At 30.1% G+C, this 19,569-nt stretch overlaps 3 protein-coding genes and 2 pseudogenes across 3 annotated transcripts; 2 read left to right on the top strand and 3 right to left on the bottom strand.

Moving 5' to 3' along the window:
- Window positions 1-2,368: 2,368 nt before the first annotated feature.
- LOC107912147 (uncharacterized) lies at window positions 2,369-3,945 on the top strand. Its single transcript, XM_016840217.2, has one exon. The coding sequence runs from the start codon at window positions 2,653-2,655 to the stop codon at window positions 3,826-3,828; it is 1,176 nt and encodes a 391-aa protein (XP_016695706.2). The 5' UTR covers window positions 2,369-2,652; the 3' UTR covers window positions 3,829-3,945.
- Window positions 3,946-6,400: 2,455 nt separating this feature from the next.
- LOC121209615 (uncharacterized) lies at window positions 6,401-7,571 on the top strand. The gene is made up of 2 exons (XM_041080566.1): window positions 6,401-6,632; window positions 6,719-7,571. The coding sequence occupies exons 1-2, from the start codon at window positions 6,506-6,508 to the stop codon at window positions 7,213-7,215; spliced, it is 624 nt and encodes a 207-aa protein (XP_040936500.1). The 5' UTR covers window positions 6,401-6,505; the 3' UTR covers window positions 7,216-7,571.
- A 1,992-nt stretch (window positions 7,572-9,563) lies between these two features.
- Window positions 9,564-10,490, bottom strand: LOC121209614 ((+)-cis,trans-nepetalactol synthase NEPS2-like; annotated as a pseudogene).
- A 2,237-nt stretch (window positions 10,491-12,727) lies between these two features.
- LOC107912150 ((+)-cis,trans-nepetalactol synthase NEPS2) lies at window positions 12,728-13,981 on the bottom strand. The gene has a single exon (XM_016840220.2). The coding sequence runs from the start codon at window positions 13,804-13,806 to the stop codon at window positions 13,039-13,041; it is 768 nt and encodes a 255-aa protein (XP_016695709.2). The 5' UTR covers window positions 13,807-13,981; the 3' UTR covers window positions 12,728-13,038.
- A 3,909-nt stretch (window positions 13,982-17,890) lies between these two features.
- LOC121209613 ((-)-isopiperitenol/(-)-carveol dehydrogenase, mitochondrial-like) lies at window positions 17,891-19,193 on the bottom strand (annotated as a pseudogene).
- Between the last annotated feature and the right edge of the window lie 376 nt (window positions 19,194-19,569).

Below are 19,569 nucleotides of genomic sequence, written 5' to 3'. Positions count from 1 at the left end.
AAGAAGTATATTATTTGTAAGAATTGTTACAAAAGTTTTGGATATAAAACATTTTTTATAAAGGTTATATATTATAAATTTTATATTATTTTTACTTAATTTACTAATTAACTTAAAATAAATTATTCTCTGAATTAAGTTTATATAAATTTTTATAATTAAAGGTACAAAGTATTTAGATGGTGAGTCAAAATATTATAAGGTCGATGCTATGCAAATATAAAAAAATTTTATTGTACCATATTGTGGGATATTATACCCTTTAAGAGAATTGTGTCAAATCCAAACATCATAGATAGCTTGTAAACTCTTTAATTTGAGACACTCAGGGCTTCGAAATCTGATTGAGAAGACATTTGTTGTTCTAAAAAATATTTCTCATATTAACAACCTCGCATTAGTAAAGCATTAAAAAATTAGATCATAGTAGCATATTGCATATATCATAACTTCAATTATAAGTGGAACTAAAATGATTCATACTTCGTAAAAAGTGCATTGGAAAAATTAATATCAGTAATCTTAATGATGCAAATTCAAATTCAGATGATAATAAACTTAATTAAAGACCAATAGATGTTGAGATATAGCATATGTTAAACAATAAAGAGGGAATAACCCGACAAAATTGTACTAGAATAATTAGATAAAATTACATATGATGTTTATTTTTTTAATTATTTTTATTAGTAATCACGTTATTAATTACTTTTTTAAACTAACATAATACATTTGATGATTTGATTTTAATTTTTGTTACTTGTTTAAAAATTATTTTTATCGTACTAATAACATTTTGTAGTAAGTAATATATTTTTAAAAGTATAAATTATGTAATTGTGTAATTACAATTTGTATTACTAAACATCACATAGACATTAATTTTTGTTACTTGTTTAGAAATAATTTTTAGTTTTTTTCAACAAAAGGTAAGGGAAAAACTTGAGTTTTTTTTTATAGGAAAATTTCATTGTTTTATACAAAATTGAGTTATAGAGAAAAATTTGAATTTCATCTCTCATAGTTGAATAACTTAATTTCCTATAAAATCTCAAAATTTTTTATAGAAAAAAGATAAAATTAATTTTTAAAAAGTAAATGAATGACCAAAATTAAAACTTAATAAAGTTGGTTAACTAAAATGAAAACAGCTGTTAACATTAATGCTTAATTTGTAAATTTTCTATTTTCAGTGCCAAAAATGAAAACATATGAAAGTTAAGTGACCAACTATGAATTTGCCCATTTCTTTTGACCCACGCCATGTAAGGTAACACAGTAAATTTATGTGATTCGGTAAGTCACGGTATAAAATTACCAAATCCATCACCAAACCATCAAAGTGGAAGTCGACGTTTCACCCTTTTATGTCCGATTAATGTTTTATTTTTTTCCATCTATATCCTTATTGTCGGCAATTAACTACTACTATAGGGATAACATTTTATATTTTGATAAAATTGTCTTGTCCAAAAAATTTCTATCAAATACCAACCATATTACCAAATGACAAGTTTTGATTTATGACTTTTTGATGTGTGGGATCCTTAACTAACATTCGTCTTATTTTGAATTAACTAACTAACATACATTTATTAGCATTTAGTGGGTCTAATTTTTTCAATTATTTAACACTTGGTTAACGTAAACACCAAACAACCCATTTCGGGGAAAAAAATTAAACGAAAAATTACACTTTTAGGTCCACATATTTGTCAATTCTCACATAGACAACATAAAAATTAAAATCAACGACAACAATAATAATAGATTTATGTCACTACTCACTTGTAACAAATTTAGTTTTAGTACCCACTGAAACAAAATGATTTCACGTCTTAGAATTTGATTATTAATTTCCTCAATTAGGTGATGATAACATTAATAATAATGAAATTGGTAGTTGTGAAAGTTTAATTCATAATTTTAAGCTACAAATGAAAAAGGCATTTGAAATGCCTTGGAATAAGGATTAAGAATGATATTAATCTCAATTTGGTACTTCATAGGGCAGCACAAATTTCTCCTTCGACCTACTAAAACAAGTTTCAAGTGAAGCACTAAACTAATTGGCACACTCCTATCTAGAGGTGTCCATGGTTGGGCTAAACCTAACCAAAATCTTAGGTTTGCCTAAAAAAATAGGTCTAAAATTTTGTCTAAATCCAACAAAAAAAAAAGTTAAAATTCGAGCCTGGCTTATCCGTATTTATTTTTTATATTATTTTATATATATTTTAACCTTAATAATTAAAATTTTAAAATAATCAGCCATAGAATATGGGCCACTATAAACTTGAAAACCTATCGGACCCAACCCAACTAAAAAACCATTTCTTTCTTTTTAGCCCCTATTGGCTATTTGTCGCTTCACTGTACTATTTTCACCAAAACCCTACCGACTAATACCCTATGTTTTCTTTCCAAACCCTGCTTTCCCTCTCAGTCTCTCTTCTCATTTGATTCGAGGGCCTTCGTCAAGCTCAAACTCGGGTCTTTCATTTTCTTCACAAGGGAATCCCTTCAAGGTAGATTTTTTGTTTTACTTCTTTTTAAGCGGCCTTTTTCTAATTGCCTCTTGGGTGGCTTTTGTTGGTGATTCTTTATTTTTTTTCATTGTTTGTTTCGAGGGATTGTTTCTTTGCTTTTACGATGACCTTGCTTGATGTAATAACAAAGGCTTCGGCTAGTACCGAGCCACATACTTCTCAAGCAGACCACCCCATTGTTCTAAACACAGATGATATTTTCTTTAACTTAAAGCCTGAAGTTGAAAACACCAATCCCACATCGCTTGTTAATCCCCTTACTGGATGGGGAATCTCTCAAACCGATGCTAAACTCATTGACTTGAGCAAAAAGTTTTATACAAAGTTAAACAGAAAGCTCAAAGACATCCATAACTTTAATAAAGAAGAGTTTATTGGAATATTGAATCCATTTCTAGAGAAAATTAGGGAGAAAGGTGGAATTATTATTGGGGTTGATACAAATGATACTGGGTATACTTCTGTTTTGCTTGAGAAAGTTGGGTTTTTGATTGGTAGAGATGTTTTAAGTTTGGTTTTGGAAGCTTGTATTAGTTTGGAAATTTGGGAATTGTTAGAGGTGTTGATTTTTAATGGCCTTGTTGAACATTCGTGTTATCCCAATTTGGTTGTAAATATTGCTGCCAAGAAGCGGTCGGATTTGCTTTGTCTTTGCGTTAAACATGCTCGAAATTTGGGTTCGGTTGAGTTGCTTTGCATATTGAAATATTTTCTATGTCCACCTAAAGATAGTAATGTTAGTATGGTTAATGTGAGGAAGGAGTGGGAGAGTCAAGCTTTGCTGGCTATTGAAAAGGCCAAACTTGGAAAGAAATCACGTTTAGCCAAGGAGGCTTCGATTTTGCTTATGGTTGCATACGATGGGTTTTCAGATCCTGAGCTTTGTTTGCATTATTTGTTATCTTCGAACAATGTCGATGAGGTGATATTGTCGTCTTTGCTTGGTAAATTAGTCGGTAAAGAGTTGATGAATTTGATTCGATACTTGGGGAAATGGTTGAAAAAGTATGAGAGGTTTCCTCAAGCCATTCCATGTCCAAAGGCATCTTCTGCTTTAGGCTTAAAGGCCTGTGATTGGGTTCCCAAGGTCGAAGATGTTGTGAAATGTCTCGGGTTTGTCGTGGATGAGAACTTCTCTTCACTGATGTTGCAGCCCAAGTTCTGTGAAGAACTCAAATCTATTGAGGGAGTGGTTAGTTCCCTAGCATTTGAAGCAAGATTCTGTTGTTCGATGGCAAATGTAATCGAGAAGTTGAGAGCTGAAGATATTCAAAGCTAGGAATTACGGTAATGTTGCATTGACACACTTTCCCTATCATTTGCACTGCTGTGTCTAATATATTTTTGTTAACTAGACTTGTATTCCTTTTGGATTGAATCAAAGTTATTTTTATTCTTTTTGTCTGCTCATATTTAGATAGTTGAGTACTTATGATTGCTTTGTTAGTGTCTATCTTTTGTCGAAGCTATCTATCTGCTAGTTGAAAAATGTTTATCTTGGAGTGGCATGGTTCGTTTATTAGTTAGTTAGCCGTTGACACTTTGATAGAATTATTCATGATCAAAAAGAGCCCTAGAATAGTACTTTAATTCGAGACTGCAGGCATGCATGCGCAGATACTTGCGTCATTTCTATGATTAGGTAACCAGCTATTTGCTTTTTGTCATCATAAAATATGATCTCAATATGAAGAACCTAGATCAGGTTGTATTTTCCTAGGATCTTTCCAAGTTCTTTGCCTTAGGAAGTAAGTTGATTCTTGGATATAAATGAGCTCTACTTGAAGCATGGATCTTGTTGATCGAAACCACAAAAAGACCTTACAATTTTGAATGAGATAGGAAATATGATTGGAGAACTTTGTATCGTATGAAATACAATAATACTATGATCGATACGATGTCATGGTATGGAAAATAAATATTGGGTTTTTATTCTTTGGACCATTCCAAGTTCTTCACCTTTGGAAGGAAGTTCATTGAATCTCCAAGCATTGATCTTGTTGGTAGAAATTGAACCTCTATACAAATAGACTTGATAACTTCGGACACGATTGTAAACACAAAATAAACACATCTTTATTAAATACAGGACTTGTTATATGTATACTTGATATGTCCCATACACCTTGGTTGTTTTATTTTTTTAAAGAATCTGAATTGATTTAAAAACGATCAACCTCCACACTCAAGCAATCTATCATCTGTTGCTTTATTTTAACTTTTCTTAAAGATCAATCTCCATTCCTTAAAAGACCAGTTCTTTACTTAAGGCATCTTATACTTATTGTTTGCATTAGCTTTCAAAAGTGTAAGAATGAGTTAACTTTTCTTTTCCAGGAAAGAATTTATACAAAATCAACAGTGTTACATTAAGAGAAATAATATGAAATGTAAAAGCAATTGAGAACTAAGTAGCTTAAATGCTATTTGAAAAACCAGTTTGGTGTGATTTTTAACCCATCGCTTGGCCGTTGGACAACTTGGCTTTTATATAATCGGATCAAAAACAAAAGAGGGTATCAATTAGGAGAAGGGTAGAATCAGATTTTTTTTTAATGATATTTAATTAAATTGGTTGAATCAGTCGTTTGATAAATTTAACCACCAATACGGATGTAAAACATTGGTGCATTTATGTAAAACTAAAAAAAAAGGAGCCCTTTTATTTAGAGCACGCGGAGCCGCACACTTCCGATGTATTTTTCGTCATGGTATTAGAAGTGTAATTATATTATGGATTACAGACGCTGATTGGCTGACTTAGATCATACATGTTACAACATCGTGCATAATTATTTAAATTTGCCTTTGAGATTTTAAATTTTGTCAAATTTATTTATATTTGATACTTTATTTTTTTAGTTTTATTAGTAAAGTTAGAAAATTTTTATGTATTTTTTTTATATATTTGATTTTTCTTTATTTTAAATTTATTTATCATCACTACAATCTTACTTGTAAAATTTTAGCACTTTACTAACAATGTGTTAAATGTTTTTCTTTAAATTATATAATACACAAAAAATATTATAAAATTGAAAAATGATTTATACTCAGAGTATTGAATATTAAAACTCAAATCTAATTAATTTTCAAGCCTTTAACGTTTTTTTTTTTGGAAGCTCATTTTTCAAATATTTCAATTTTCATTTAAATTTTTTTCCAAATATTGAAGGTGCAAAACCAACCATTGATTGAAGTTGTGTTGATACACGGTTGGAATGATGGTGGTTGGTCACCTTGTGAGTGAGAGAGCCTTAGGTGATAATAGGTAATCGAAGTTTAAAAGATTTGACTATGGGTAGAGGAAGGAAGGGGTGCTCTAGTCTTTTTAAAGACGTGATATGTCGTTGTCATATTAGTTTCATATTTTTTAGAGTTCAATCAATTATTTTAATGTTTTTTTGTCGGTATGAGTTGTCATATCAAATGTTTATGTGACACGCAATTAGTAGGTGTTCTGTTTACATTAGAAATGTGATCTCTACTGAATCTGTAAGATCTTAAACTCACAGGTTTAGAGTTTGCCGATATTTTTAATTTATAAAATAATTTTAATCTACTTTAATAAAGCATTCAACAATGTTAAATAAGAGGTGAGTTGAGCCCATTAAGTATAAATGTAATTTACACATGTATCATAGCAATTCCAAAAATTTTCAGAAATCCTCAGTTGAATGGTATTAAAAAAAAACAATATTTAAAAAATTGCCTTTATTTTGGTGAAACAAGCAATTCCACCCAAAAGAACATTTCAAGAATGGTAAGTTAAGAATATAACGAAACATAGCTTAACAAGAAAAGCTGTATTAACATAAACAAAACCCAAAATGAACAAAAAAAGAAAAGCATAGTTTCGATGCCTCTATAAAATGATAGTACCATGCATGAACTTACAATACGTAAAATATACAAATTACTCCAATTAGCAACAGTAAAAGGTAGCCACAATTATGGCAAATTCTAAAGGTAGCTGGAGTGAACGGTGGCCCAGCCATACTGCCGAGAGGGTTTTCCCCTCATGGGGAGACTGGACTCTGGATTCTGACGGAATTTATAGTCTTGATATTGATCTTCCTGGTATTAATTAATCAACCATTCTTCTTTAGTTTACCCCTTTATTTTTTAATTGAATATAAATCATATGTATAAATCTTTAAATTTAGGGTTCAAACAACACGAGGTGAAAATATGGCCAGATTCAGATGGTTCTATAAGGCTTGAAGCAGAGACGATAGTTGATGAGAGCAAATGCAAATACATCGATCAAACCATCCAACTACCGGAGAATTCTGATATCGTAAACCTTTACGGACGATTCAGAGGCCAAGTACTCACCATTACTGTCCCCAAGAAGGTGAAAGCTGATGATCACAGTTCGCAAGAAGATGACCACAAAGGTGAAGATGAAGCTGAAGGCGAAGATGAAAATGAAAGAGATGATATTAAAGAAAATCGGACGAAACCGGAACCCGAAAACAAGAAGAGCGACAGCGATCAAGATTGTCGTAGTTTACCGAAGGAGGATATAAAGAAACCACCGGAAGGGAAAGAAAGTGTGTTAGCGATTGTGATGAAGTGTCTTGAGCGAAACAAGGTGATTGTTGTTTCTAACGCTATATCGTTTTCGATGGGGATGTGGGTGTCGAAGCTTTGGACCTAAGCATTATATGTCTACGTTTACATATATGTGTTCGTGTGTTATGTAATTAGCTCAGTTTCTTTAAAATATATTACGTTACACCTTTCACATTATCTAGGACACTTCGTTAAAAAAGTTAGTGAATATATGTATACATAACATGTGGAGTTCTCCTCGCCAAGGACAGATGTCGGGTATTCTATTCCATGGGTTCTCATCTCATTGCAACCTACCTAAAGGGTTATTGTGTTTCCTAAGTGATCGACCATGAAAAAATTACGTCGTACATGTATCAATATTCCAAGTTAAGAGAGGAGCACTCTCATCTATAAATACTCTTCTTTAACATTGGGGGGAATGCCATCCTCTTTCTAGTTTATCACTTCACCAAGAACACCAAAACGACCACCTTACAACTCTCGGCACACTTTCACGTAAACCTTCACCCAAACCTCCTACCTCTTCTTCCCCTCAATACACTTGCCAAAAAAAATATATATATAAAATGTATTTAAAAATAAGGGATAATAATAAATTTAATCTTTAATGTTTACTACTTTTTTCACTTTGACTTGCTGTCTTTAAAATTTAGTTAAATTATTTTTTTTTTCGAATCAAAAAGTTGATTGAACCATTAAAATTATTTCAAACAAAATCATAAAGTTACAAAAAAATATTTGTACTTTAGAAAAATTGTTTAAAAATTCAAATTTTTATTTTTAAAAAAATTATCCACTTGAATTCCATACTACCATACATACCACCATGTAGTGCCATTAAAATTTTAATAATTCAATAAATTTTTTATTCTAAAAATCATAAAAAAATCAAAACGAAAAAAATATTAAAAACTACATTTATCATATACTCAAAAATAATACCATAGTATTACCTCACACACAAAAAAAAAAATTGATTCAACCATTAACCAAACTTGAAATTATTATTAAAATGGTAATTTAATAAGTTATATAATTTAAAAATAAATTACAGAATTTGTGACAACAGCAGCCAACAATGAGATATTTTATTTACTTTTTGTCCATAAAAAACTCTACAATTTAAATTAGTAAAAGTAAAACAGCTGAAATTTGTATTTTTATAAAACGTTTAAAAAATCGCAACACCTTTCAAAAAACTTGACAAAAACAATATGTATATACTCATAAACACGTGGCACACACCCACATGTTTCTTTTTTTTTTTTTGCATTCTATAGAAAATGTTAAACTTTTAATATATTTAAATTTATAAATTAATCTATATACTTTAAATTTCAACATAACTGGTACATATAGTTTTTAATGTTATTAATTAGTCCACTTGATATTTTTTGAGATTTGCTTCTTCTTTTTTTTTTTTATCTTATAAGATAATGAAAATTGACCCTTATATAATGCTAAAATTTCAGATTTAATTTGCATACTTTAATTTTTATTTGATACCTCTACTTTTATAATTTGATTCAATATTATTTTTATTGTTACTTAATTACCAAGTGATTCAATATTACTTAACTTCAGAGTTTTCATGGTGGTAACTAATGCACTTAAATTTTTAAATTCAAAAAGTAGAGAGACTAAATTCTTAAATAAAAGTAGGGAACTAAAATCTAAATATACAAAATGTATAAACACTTAAAAAATATTTCAACATTTAAATTTTTACGTAAACAATCCCAAGCGAAGCACAGAAACCATACTAATTTAATTTCATTAATAACTATTATTCAATAATTATCTAGTTTCAAAAAAAAAGTAATGCTCTCAATAAATTCTTAACCGTAATACAAACATTTATGTTTTAAATAAATTTAATGAGGAAGAGATTCAAGCGTAAAATTAGAGTATTTTTATACATTCTAATAATTTTTTGTGATTAATATTTTAACAATACAATTATTGAATTTATTAAAATATTTATGCATGTAAAGTTTTTAATAGATCCAATATCTCTATTATATCACTTTAAAATATTATCTATATTAATATATATATTTAACAAGTGAAATTATTTTATATAAAATAAATAGTTAATTTTTTTTAATTTACTTCAAATTTGGCATGTATAATATATATGAATGAAATATTAAATGTGACGATTAAATTGTTAAAATATTAATAGTATAAAATATTATTAAAATATATAAAAATACTCTAATTTTATATGTTATAAGTGGATCCCTCCCAAATTTAATTATCAAATAATCTTCAATTATACCATAATAATATCTAACCCAAAGTATTGTCCAGCAACCCAATCATGCCAAATGCAACAACCACTTGGTAGTGAATATCTAGATTCACTTTCTTTTGCAAGGTATCGTCATATACAATTAAAGAAGTATCACTATATATGATGCATTAAAATGTATAAAATACAAAAACCTTTTATTTATATGAAAACATTAAAACATAATCAAATTCGAAGGTGCATAATATTGAGAGGCTGCTGGCCTTGTTTGAGCTATCACCAATCAAACATCAAGTGGATGGCCTTAGCTCACTGCGCCAAATAATCGAACATCTGGTGTCTAGTAGACTAGATGATAACCAGCATCCACCACTAAGTCATGCCCGGTAATAAGCTCAGAATCCTGGGACGCAAGAAACAGCACGGCATCAGCAACATGCTTCGTGTTCAGCACCACCCCTTTCAACCGAGTGTAGGGTTCGTAGGTCTGCTCCACTTCCTCCACCTCCTTCCCGAGGTACCGACAGAGTAACGGGGTTCCCACAGCAAACGGCGACACACTGTTTACCCTAATCCCATGCACCCCAAGCTGTTTGCTTGCCGATCATCAACCCAAGCACTGCATGCTTTGTAATGAAATAGTCGGTGTTCATTTCACCAGCGGCGCTAGCGGCGATGCTCGTCGTACAAACGATACTTCCTCTCACATTCAGTTCCACCATGGCTCGTGCAGCGTGTTTCACGCAGGCAGCCATGCCACGGACATTTATGTTGAAGAGGCGGTCAAACTGTGCTAAGTCCAGTTCAAGGACGTTTTGAGTGGAGCTGCTAAATATCCCAGCGTTACTGAACATGATATCAAGCCGCCCATAGTTTTGGACGGTCGATTGAACTGAATTCTTTACTTGCTCTTCATCGGTAACATCACAGTGCATGAATGAGCACTTATGGGAACCGATCGATTCGACTACCTTTTGGCCTAATTCATCTTGGATGTCAGCAATCACGATCATTTGAGCACCATGAGCAGCGAAATGATAAGCGGCGGCTTCTCCAATGCCGCTAGCTCCACCGGTGATTATGGCTTGTTGGACATTGTAGAGTTAGCCGATTTTGCTACTTAGAGTCTCAGAGACCACTAGTAAATGGACAATGATGATATGCAGAGCACCATTTGATGCATAAAAAGCTCTGGGCCGGAACCACGAGCGACAGATATTTTCCAATATTTCTTTCTGACCATTCTAACCCACATCAGTTGGCCGTGGAGCATTAACCGATGCTACACACTTGTAGGGTCTTGATTAAGAGTCAGGCATGGGCCGTACAAACGTGTCCAAGTTTTCTTTGGCACAACGTTGCATGTCTCCATCAGCTGTTCGGTCTCTCAGCTTTTCTAATTTGGATTCTGTGGAATATAGGGATCTTTTATTCAAAGAAGCAAAATTATATAAAAAAAAATTATAGCTCAATTTTAAACATAAATAATAATATTATTAAGTGATATATATGCGTTTTAATGATTATTTTTAAATAAAATTATTAGCATATATTTATAATCTTTTTATTATTTTTATTTTATCTAATAATTACGTGTAATGTTAATGTTTTTTTTGTAAAATGAAATTTCATTCATTGAAAATCAAATACGAAGGTGGGCTAAAACCCAAAGATATACAAATAAAAACTCAAGGCTTGACCCACACACGGCTACCTAAAAATCCTAGTGACCTAAACAACACCACCATCACAAAGGAGGAGGAGAGAGCGGACCAAGGTCCAGCAAAGATTTACTTCATGAATCGCATCTCAACAATGTTCTCTGTATTCCCTCAATTTCAATATTTACTCCATGAATCATATTATAAAAAGCTTAATCCATAATTTAATATTTGAGTTTGGTATTTAAGTTTTTTCGTTTAATGTGAGATTTATATTTAACAAAAGTTATAAATTTTGATATTTAAAGGTAACAATGTTAACTTTTAAGTGTTTAAATTAATGTTTTAGAGTTGATTTAATGAAAATTCATAATTAGCTAATATTATTAGTAATTAAATTTCATTCAATCAATCCTAAAACCTTAATTAAATCACATTCAGTTGACTATTTTTTTACAAATTAAATGCAAAATTAAACAAAGTCACAATTATACTAATTTTTTCTATTAACAAAATAATGAAAAATTCAAATATAATAATATTAGCAATTAAATTTTATTAAATTAACTCTAAACCAAAATTAAGAACTAAAAAATTAACATCGTTACCTTTGAATACTAAAATATATTACTTTTATCAAATACTAAATTCAATAAAAAAAAGACATAAGAACCACGTTACCATAGTAAGATAAATTGTCAAACTTAGATTATCAGAGAAATGAGAAATAATTTATGTTATGTAGACATGTTCATGGGTCGGACTATTCTTTCAAGCTTAAAGACCTGTCCAAAATTTGGAAGGGTTTGAGTAAAAATATTAGGCCTGAAAAATAATATTGGACAAAAAAATTAGGCTCGTTTAAAATATGGGTCGGGCTTGAGTTTGAATATTTAATGTTCGACCTGGCCTGTTTTAAAGTTTATAATATTTTATTTTATGTTATTTTTATGTATTATGTCATTTATAACACATTAAAAATTAAACTTATACTAAATATATAATACTACTCTAATATAAACATTAAAATAATATAAATAATTTTTTAAAAACTAAAAATAACATGAGTGGGCTTGGACAAAATTTTAAACCTATATATCAAGTTGGACCAAGCTTGAACAAATATAAAATATATTAATATTATGCTTAGACTCGACCGACCCGACTCATTAACAGTAAATTTATTAAACTTCTCACTAGTTATTAAAGCTAAAATGGGTCCATTTCTTAAAAAAGGAAATTAAAATAACCTAAAATGGGCCCATTTTTTAAAAGGGAATTAAAATAATTTATTGTAAAATAAAAAGCTTAATTATAAAGGATTATAATTAAAATAAGGAAAAGAAAAAAGATATGCAGGATTTCTATACTTTTTTTGATAGCAAATAAAATTTCATTAAGCCAATAAATAAGGATTACAAATTACATGAAAATTATAAGGATTGTAAAAATTTTTGTTTTTTTTTTAATTTTTAAATTAAGTTTAAAAGTTATATTTAAGAATTTACCGACTATGATTTTAGGATATAAGAATTTAGGGTTGGATTTTAAAGTAATAAAATTTAATAAAAAGATAAAATTAATTTTTTAAATAACTTAAATTAAAAATAATAATAATTGGCTCACGTTTGTCCGTGAGCTAAGTCTCATCCCAAATTATAGCCGATCGGGGCAAAGGATAATCAAAGCTTAGATAAATTAAGAACAAACTGATTTCCAGACAAGTATGATGAAAAGACATGTTCCAAATTCTAGTGCCAAGTCCACAACATTATTACTTATCTCTTCAAGCAAATCACTGCCATTCATATACAATAGGAGCAGTCAATTGCTATGGTTCGATACCGGCGACCTGTATAGTCACTTTTCAACATGATATTTCGAACCATCTATGCAAAAATAAAACAAGTTCAAACCAACACAAAATGGGCTAGCCTTATTTGAGGAGGGACACAGCTCACTGACTCAAAATAATTAAGGACCTGGTGGTCTACTTGACAAGAAAACCAGCATCCACCACCAAGTCATGTCCGGTAATAAGTTCAGAATCCTGTGACGCAAGAAACACTACAGCATCAGCAACATGCTTCGGTTTCAGCATCACCCCTTTCAACCGTGCGTAGGGCTCAAACACCTGCTCCACCTCCGCCTCCGTCCCCAGGTAACGATAGAGTAATGGGGTTCCCACAACGAACGGCGACACACTGTTCACCCTAATCCCATGCACCCCAAGTTGTTTGCTTGCCGATCTCATCAACCCAATCACCGCATGCTTCGACATGTTATAATCAGTGTCCCTTTCACCACCGCAGCTAGCATTCGTGCTCGCCGTACAAATGATGCTTCCTCTCACGTTCAGTTCCACCATGGCTCGTGCGGCGTGTTTCACACAAGCAGCCATGCCGCGGACATTGACGGTGAAAAGGCGGTCAAACGCTGCAAAGTCTAGTTCAAGGACGGTTTGAATTGAGTTGCTAACTGTCCCAGCGTTACTGAACATGATGTCGAGGCTGCCGTAGTTTTGGACCGTCGACTGGACTAAATTTTTTACTTGTTCTTCATCGGTAACATCACAGTGCATGTATGAACACTTATTTGAACCGATGGATTCGACTACTTTTTGGCCTAATTCATCTTGGATATCAGCGATCACGATCATACGGGCACCATTGAGGGCGAAACGATGGACGGTGGCTTCTCCGATGCCACTTGCTCCGCCGGTGATTATGGCTACCTTGCCTTCTAGCTTGTTGGACATTGTAGAGCGTTAATGTTGATATTCGGTGACGCTATGAAGCAGACAATAATTATAAGCAAAGCTGAAAGCATCGTTAGATGCATTAAAAACACCAAAGAAAATGTTCAAGAAAAAACCTTACGCTATAATTTTCATGTTTTTTTAATAATTAAAATACTAACAGCGTGTTTGTTTGGTTGTAACAACCAACGGAATCAGGCGTTATTTACAGCCAACCGTCATTCAGCCATTTTCCTTATTTATTCATTTGGTTCATGGAAGTTGGTATTCAGTCAATGGAATACCATTCAGAACTCATTCGTTGATTTCAACTTAACTGATATTATTTTTTTAATTGTTATAATAATATATTTAGTGTTGAATATTTATACATTTTATCAACTAGATCCTTAAATACATTAATATAAATATAATTATATTTAAACACATATAATTAAATCATGATAAATATATACGTAAATTTGTGATTTTTATAAACTTCATTTATGATGATGCTAATATCAACAAAAACCTAATTTTTCCAATGAAAGCTAACAAATTAAAAAAAAAAGTTTCCTATAAGCCATTTTCAAATCATCTTTCACATTTTTGTCAATTTAAAGAATCGTGCAATAATCTGCACCTATCTCTAAGCATAAAATTTATTGAAAATTTTATCTTCATCTAATTTGTTTGTAATTTATTTTAAAAAATATATATAAATTATTTGGATTCTCAAATTTTTTAACTTGAATTTTAGTTTTTTATTTTTATTTTTTAGATACATATATTTTTTTAATTTATAATTTATTTTATAATTTAAAAATATATATAATTTTATTAAAAAAAATAGATCGTCACATAACCAGTACCATGTATCCTATACTTAACTTTACCAAAAAAAAAATATCAAAATCTTTGATGGAATGAAAATTTAGGTTCCAACTTGAGAGAATGTGTCAAGTTGAGAGACTAAATGCATATTTGAACCTTATAGTTATAATTAAATACAAAAACATATTTATTATATATAAAAATAGATATAAATAATATTATATTTCGTACTTTTTTATAATATATATTTTATATTTAGTTATATGTGTATAAGAATCAAATTGATAGAACTTGTAAGTATGAAGGATTAAATTTCTTAAATTATTTAAAATTATAATCAAATTGATAAAATCTAGAATATTAAAAACTAAATTTATTATTGTAAATTAAAAAGAAAAATCACATCATCAGTTCTCCCTTCTATTAGTAAATATTTAACTGAGTGGAATTGTTAAACTATCCCAGCGTTACTAAACATGATATCAAGCCGCCTATAGTTTTGGACCGTCAATTGGACTAAATTCTTCACTTGTTCTTCATCGGTAACATCATTGTGCATGTATGAACACTTACGTGAACCGATGGATTCGACTACTTTTTGGCCTAAATTATCTTGGATGTTCACGATCACGATCATTGGGCACCGTGGACGGCAAAATGATGGGAGGTGGCTTCTCCGGTGCCGCTTGCTCCACCGATGATTATGGCTACTTAGCCTTGTAGCTTGTTTGACATTGTAGATGCGGACAATAATAATAAGCAATGCACCACAAGAAAAATTCGAATAAAAAAAAAACCTTATCCTATAATTTTCAATGGGTTATTGGGTGGAAATAGAAAAAAAAACGATTGAAGAATTTTTAAAACAACTTATTTTCAATGAAGTTATATAAAATGGAAGGTTAGGTGATGATAAATAATTCATTTTTAAAAAATTGCATCAATATTTTTAGTTGTATTGTATATATTTTTTTAAAGTTATATAAAATGGAAGGTCAGGTGATGATAACTAGTTTTTTTTTAAAAAATTAATATTTTTAATTATATTGTATATTTTCTTTCAAGGAATTGTATTATATCTATGATATTTATTAAGTGTTTTATTGAGTTGTCACCTGAATTAGGCCACAAATTCAATTAAGAAATTACGAAAATATTTTTTTATAAGAAAAAGTTATATTATTTATGGATATTTTAGACCTTTCATTTTAACAAAAACCAATTAGAAATATGACATATAGTGAGAATTGAACCTACACCAATTGAATTAGTAAAATCTTAAATTCACTACTCAACCAAAGCTTCATTTTAAAGTATATTTTGTTATATTTTATTTTAATATGTACAAGTTATTATCTTTATTTGTTATATAATGTTGTTAATTGAGTTTATGTCACAAGTCAACTCGACATTAACTCGCAATTGTTAACAAAACCACGATAATAAATATAATGCATTTAGTATTATTTATCTTATGTATTTATGTGTTTAAATTTTATTTTTTTCAAAATTTAATTTATTTTTTATTTTAATGACGTACATATTTCATGTGTTATTATGATTAATTACTTTCAAACTATATGTTTTATTTATTTATTATATTTATTTTAAACACACATTTATATCTAAATCTATGATTTTCACGCGCATACACAAGCAATAAGATTTCTAGTATTATATATTTGGCTTAGTTTTATTTTATTTTTTAATTTTCGTGGCTAGTCGAAGTGTTTTTTTTTTCGTGAAAAGTATAGGTGAGTGTTGGGTACATTGTGTACAATTTTTTTATTTAACAGTTTTAAAAAATTGGCATGTATTTTTTAAATATTTTATTATATCAGGTAGGATACTTGCTAACCCTAAATCCTTCTTGTGAAATTTAAAAACTCCATCAATTTCTATCAACTAATTTTCCGGAAAAATATTTTATTCTCATATTGTCTCTACTTTTGGTTGTTAAGTTGAGTATATCTTATTATGTGCTTGATATATTGAAAAGATATATTGAAAAAGAGTTAAATGTATAGTACTTCCTTAAACTATAATTTTTATTTTAAATTGATTCTTAAATTTTAAAATATTCTAATTACATATTTAAATTATTGAGGTTATATAATAAAGTTTTTCCATTACTAAAATTATTAATTTAACCATTAAATAAGATGTCAAATATTATGTAACATAGTTTAAAACGAAAAGTTTTTAAAAAATTACTATTGTAAAAATGGATATTGTAAAATTCTTGATTTTAAGATTTTCAATTTTTTACAAAAGCTTTATTACTCACTCTTTCTTTTTTTCAGTTTTATTTTATTTTTTTAGTTTTATTTATAAAGGTTATGCGACAACGTTATATTTTTAAAATTTTCATATTAAATGATGCTACATAAGGTTAGATATTTGATTTAACAGTTTTAATAATTAAAATATTTTTATTTTAAATGATGTTACGTAGGGTTAGATATATGATTTAATAGTTAAATTAAATGTTTTAATAATTAAAGGATCTGATTGACATAACATCGATAGTTTGATAATGTAATTAGAATGTTTTGAAGTTTGAGGGCTAATTTGTAAGGAGGGTCAGAGTTTTGAGATGTTCGGTGAAATTAACTCATTAAAAAATATATCTATGCTTTTTGGGTAAATTGTATCATACATCTTTAAAGTATAGCTTCCATTCTAATTTGATCTCAATTTTTAAAACATTGTAATTAGGTCCATAAACCATTGATATCATATCAACCTATTCCTTTTTAACTAAGGGTCTGTTTTTCTGTGCTTAAAAAAAGCACTTCTGGCTCCAAAAGCACTTTTGGAAGAAAATCTCTGTAGAACAAGCTGTTTTTGGCTGGAATTTTTGACTTTTCAGGTGCTTTTCAAAATCACTTCTGAAAAGGAGAAGCTAAAATTTTTAGCTTTTCCTCTCCCAAAAGTACTTTTAGTGCTTAATTACTTTTTCACCTCTCCAATAACATAGTACATTCTTTTTTTTTTCTTGGTGCTTAATTACAAATATGTTAAAATCATTAATTAAAAATAAAAAAATATTTTTTAAAATACTAATTAAAAATATTTAATGGTTATATTTAAATATTTAAAATGTAGTTTATATATTCTAATTAAAATTTATAAGTAATTAATATTTATTACTTAAAAATATTTAAAATTTATATTTCATATATTAAAATATTAACAACAAATTATAATAATTTTTTATATTCTTACTAAAATATAATAATATTAATTAATTATAATAACATGTATAAAATAGACATTTTATTTCTTAAAAGCACTTTTTGACAGCAATGCTAAATACTCTAGTTTTAAACCAAACTTTTTTAGAAGCATTCCTCAAAAGCACTTTTGCACAACACTTTTCAAAAGTACTTTTTAAAAGCATTGCCAAACTAGTCCTAAAAAAGGTTGAAAAACATTAGGGTATTGAAGGGTGAAACCCGCCATCTACAACCAGATTATGGCCAGTGATGAACTGAGACTCCTCACTAGCAAGGAACAGAACAGCATCAGCCACATGCTTCACCTTCAATACTCCATTATTTTTCAACCAATACATCCTCGCGAAGCTTGTCTCTACGTCCTCCGCCCCCATCCCGAAAGCTTCGCAAAGCAAAGGCGTTGCCACTGGCCCTGGCGACACACAGTCAACACGTATCCCATGTGGACCTAATTGAGTACTTGCACACCTCATCAAAGCCAACACCGCGTTTTTCGACATACGTAATCCGTATGCCTATCGCTCCCTACGCTTGCAGCTATACTAGCGGTGCATATGATGCTTCCTTTGGTATTTGCCTTCACCATGGCAAGCCCTGCGTGCTTGATACCGGCAGCAACCCCGCCTACGTTGATAGCGAAGAGCCTTTCGTACAATGATAAGTCGAAATCGAGGATTGTTTGCAAAGATTTACTCATAACGCCTGCATTGCAGAACATGATGTCTAAGCGACCGAACAATTGAATCGTGGATTGAACCAGCAATTCAACGTCTTGCTCCTTTGTTATGTCGCAGTGGACATAGGTACAGGTGCAACGGAATCGACTCGATGCAGCAAGTTCCTTGCCCTTCTCATCTTGGATGTCTGCAATCACGATGGCTCGTGCGCCAATGTCGACAAAGAGGTGCACAGTGGCCTCACCGATTCCACTGGCACCACCAGTGATTATGGCTACCTTGCCCTCAAGCTTTTTGTTGCAGGCTTTGGGATCTGCCATTTTAGGCTCAAAGTATAGCCAGCAGATTATAACCTATCTTATATAATATGAAGCATGAAAAGAAGATGGTCATCATATAAAGTATCAAACGCTGACCTGTAAGTGGCAAATTTAACTTAGATTCCTCGATATGGTTTGTGTCCTATAGCGAAGTGTTAGAGATTACGCAATTCCTTATGTCAGCTGAACGCAACTCTAATGCTTCTTTATTTTCATTTATTTGAATTTTAATTATTTATGTAAATTCCAACCTTAAAAATAGGGACAATCATAAATAATTTAATGTTAAATGGATAAATTTATATGCTTTATTTTGATAAACTTTTGGACACAATGCTATTTATTTTAATGTTTATTGTCTAATTTCTATGTAGATCCTAATGATTTGACAGCTTTATAAATTTCAAGATTATTTTATTTTAAAATTTATTTTTATTATTTTTATTTAAAATATTAGATTTTTATATTCTATTTTTAAACATAAAATTTATTTTTCATGGATTCAACAATCATAAATAAACCTCAAAAATCAACTATAAAACTAACAACTAAGGATATTTTGTTCAATAATGAAGTAACAAATTGTGGTTCAGTGGAGGTGCATTAACTTAAATATACATATGCCTTGTTTGCATCTTAAAATCATGTCTAAAAAATTCGTGTTTAGGATCTGACCAATGATGCTTGAGCTATACCAGACCAGCCAATCAAACC

This window comes from Gossypium hirsutum, chromosome A11, assembly GCF_007990345.1.
Source record: "Gossypium hirsutum isolate 1008001.06 chromosome A11, Gossypium_hirsutum_v2.1, whole genome shotgun sequence".
NCBI lineage: Eukaryota > Viridiplantae > Streptophyta > Magnoliopsida > Malvales > Malvaceae > Gossypium > Gossypium hirsutum.
This window is presented reverse-complemented; position numbering and strand designations above follow the sequence as displayed.

Bases quoted from the DNA above. Each gene is read 5' to 3' on its own strand.
- LOC107912147 (XM_016840217.2), top strand. From the start codon at position 2,653: ATGACCTTGCTTGATGTAATAACAAAGGCTTCGGCTAGTACCGAGCCA.
- LOC121209615 (XM_041080566.1), top strand. From the start codon at position 6,506: ATGGCAAATTCTAAAGGTAGCTGGAGTGAACGGTGGCCCAGCCATACT. The intron at 6,633-6,718 runs GTATTAATTAAT...CTTTAAATTTAG, and splicing joins TCTTGATATTGATCTTCCTG to GGTTCAAACAACACGAGGTG.
- LOC107912150 (XM_016840220.2), bottom strand. From the start codon at position 13,806: ATGTCCAACAAGCTAGAAGGCAAGGTAGCCATAATCACCGGCGGAGCA.